Source organism: Plasmodium gallinaceum (genome assembly GCF_900005855.1).
Source record: "Plasmodium gallinaceum strain 8A genome assembly, contig: PGAL8A_v1_76, whole genome shotgun sequence".
Lineage (NCBI taxonomy): Eukaryota > Apicomplexa > Aconoidasida > Haemosporida > Plasmodiidae > Plasmodium > Plasmodium gallinaceum.
This window is the reverse complement of record NW_021628238.1, coordinates 2,243,760-2,246,190: the sequence shown is the minus strand read 5'-3', so window position 1 is coordinate 2,246,190 and position 2,431 is coordinate 2,243,760. Positions and strand designations below refer to the sequence as shown.

The 2,431-nt window shown below is 16.2% G+C and overlaps 1 protein-coding gene across 1 annotated transcript; it reads right to left on the bottom strand.

Moving 5' to 3' along the window:
- Nucleotides 1–34: 34 nt before the first annotated feature.
- Nucleotides 35–1,811, bottom strand: PK6 (protein kinase 6, putative; the record flags this gene model as incomplete). The annotated part of the gene is made up of 8 exons (XM_028671220.1): nucleotides 35–93; nucleotides 237–336; nucleotides 477–563; nucleotides 640–673; nucleotides 847–1,193; nucleotides 1,327–1,406; nucleotides 1,573–1,662; nucleotides 1,751–1,811. The coding sequence occupies 8 exons, from the start codon at nucleotides 1,809–1,811 to the stop codon at nucleotides 35–37; spliced, it is 858 nt and encodes a 285-aa protein (XP_028527894.1).
- Nucleotides 1,812–2,431: the final 620 nt, after the last annotated feature.

Genomic DNA, 2,431 nt, shown 5'->3' with positions numbered 1-2,431 from the left:
ATATTCTATTAGATAATTTTTAATCCAACTATTCTTAAAAATTACAAGAAAATTTTATTTTTTCAATATCACTGAAACAACTGTGCTTTATAGCTATAATACAAAAAAAAAAAAAAAAAAAAAAAAAAAAAAAAGGTATACATAAATAATAAAATACAAAAAGATACATATAACTTATTTTCAATGATTATATACATATTTGATAAAAATTATAAATTTTAAATATAAATACAAACCTTCTTTAGATGATATCCTATAATTAGGATCATAAATCAACATTTTTGAAATTAAATCAACTATAGATTCCTCAGGAATTGTATTTTTTATTATATTTTTCTATGAAAAATAATAAAAATGGGAAAATATGTAAATTATAAAATAAAAAATATATTGTATATTATATATATTTATAAAGCATATTATTCAAAAATAATATATTAATTAAAAAATATAATTTCTTAATAATTTTAGTATACTTCAAAATATGGGAACATATTAAATCTATCTACATCTTCTGCTGATATTTTATTTTTATCTCCAAGTGTTAAATAAATTAATTCAAGCTATAAGTGAATATATATATATATATATATATATAAATAGTTATTATATTAATAACTTTAAACTTTATGAATTTACTTGAGAATAATCATTTTTTCCTGGAAATAAAGGTCTATATATATATAAAAATAATTAAATTTTATATATGTGAAAAAGAGAATAGAAAAATGTATATATATATATATATATATATATATATATATATATTTGTATTGTAAGAAACTAGAACGAATAAGGTGATATATAATTCTTTCTTTATATATATAATTTTTTATTATTAATAACCTTCCTGTTATTAATTCCATGAATAGGCAACCAAGACTCCATATATCTACTTTTTGATCATAACTTTTTGATTTTAATAAAATTTCTGGAGCTCTATACCATAGTGTTACAACTGTTGGTGTCATATGATTACTTTTTTCAACAGACATACCTAAATCACCTAATTTTATTCTACCATTAGAATTTATAAAAATGTTTTCAGGTTTTATATCTCTATGTATATAATTGTTAGAATGTAAATAACTTATTGCTAATAACAATTCAAATATGATATACTTTATTTCTTTAATATTCAAATTGTACTTTTTTGTAAAATTCAATAAATCTATATCACAATATTCGAATGTCTTTTTTAAAAAAAAAAAAAAAATAATCATTTATAAAAAAAATTGCATATAAATATTTTTATTAAATGTGTATTATGTTATTTATAAAAATATATATGTGCATATATGTATTTTTTATTTTTATATTTTTTACTAGATATAAACAAGAATTCTCTAAATTTTCTCCCTTTAATTTCTCTTCAATATCCTTTCCATAGAAAACATATTTTAAATCTAAATATAAAAAAATTAATTCAAAATAATGTATAACATTTATTAAAATTGTATAATTTTTATTTTTATTTTTTTTTTTTTTTTTTTCCTATAATTCTTAGCATACTAATTATATTTTTATGTTTTATTTTTTGAAGTATTGTTAATTCTCTCAAAATACTTTTACTTATCCCATAATTTTCATCACATAAGTTTTTTATTTTTTTTATGGCTACAAAATTATTTTCCTTTTTATCTAAAGCCTTATATACTATCCCTATATATATTATTAAAATATATATATATATATATGTGTGTCAAATGTTTTTATATTAATATATTTTGTAATTAGTAAAAATTTTCACCATATGTGCCTTTTCCTATAATACATAAAAAATCAAAATTTAAAATATCGCTTGTATTCATTTTAATATTGTAAAATTTAATTTTTTTTGAAAATAAATCATTTTTATTTGGTTAATATACTATATTTGACATTTCACAAATTTAAAAATAAAATTTTATTATTTATTTCAAATTTTTAGAACATTTCAATATTATTTTTATTCATACATATTTTATTCAATTTAAATTCTTAAAAAAGCATTATTTTAAATGATGTCAATATTAATTAGATTATTTTTAAAAGAGTGTAAGCTTAATTTGTAATTATATTAGTTCCATTCAGTTTATGTAGTTAAAAAATTTCAATTTAAAATTATATTAAATCATAACGTTTCTTTATCCTTTTTTTTTTTATTCTCAGAAAGATTATAACAAAAAAATGAAAATTAAAGAATAAACAAAAAAGTAATGAGAAAATGTTAAAACAATGTAAACTATTAATAAATTAGAAAAATGGGTATTTAAAAAATTTTAGAATTCTTAAATTATGTTAGTTGTGTATATGAATATTCAAAAATTAAAAGAACTATTTTTCTTTAAAGAAATACTTTCAAGAACCCTTAAATTTAGCATAATTTTTCAAGAATGAAAAATTTTCACGTGTAGATGTTTTGGAAAAAAAAAAAAAAAAAAAAAAAAAA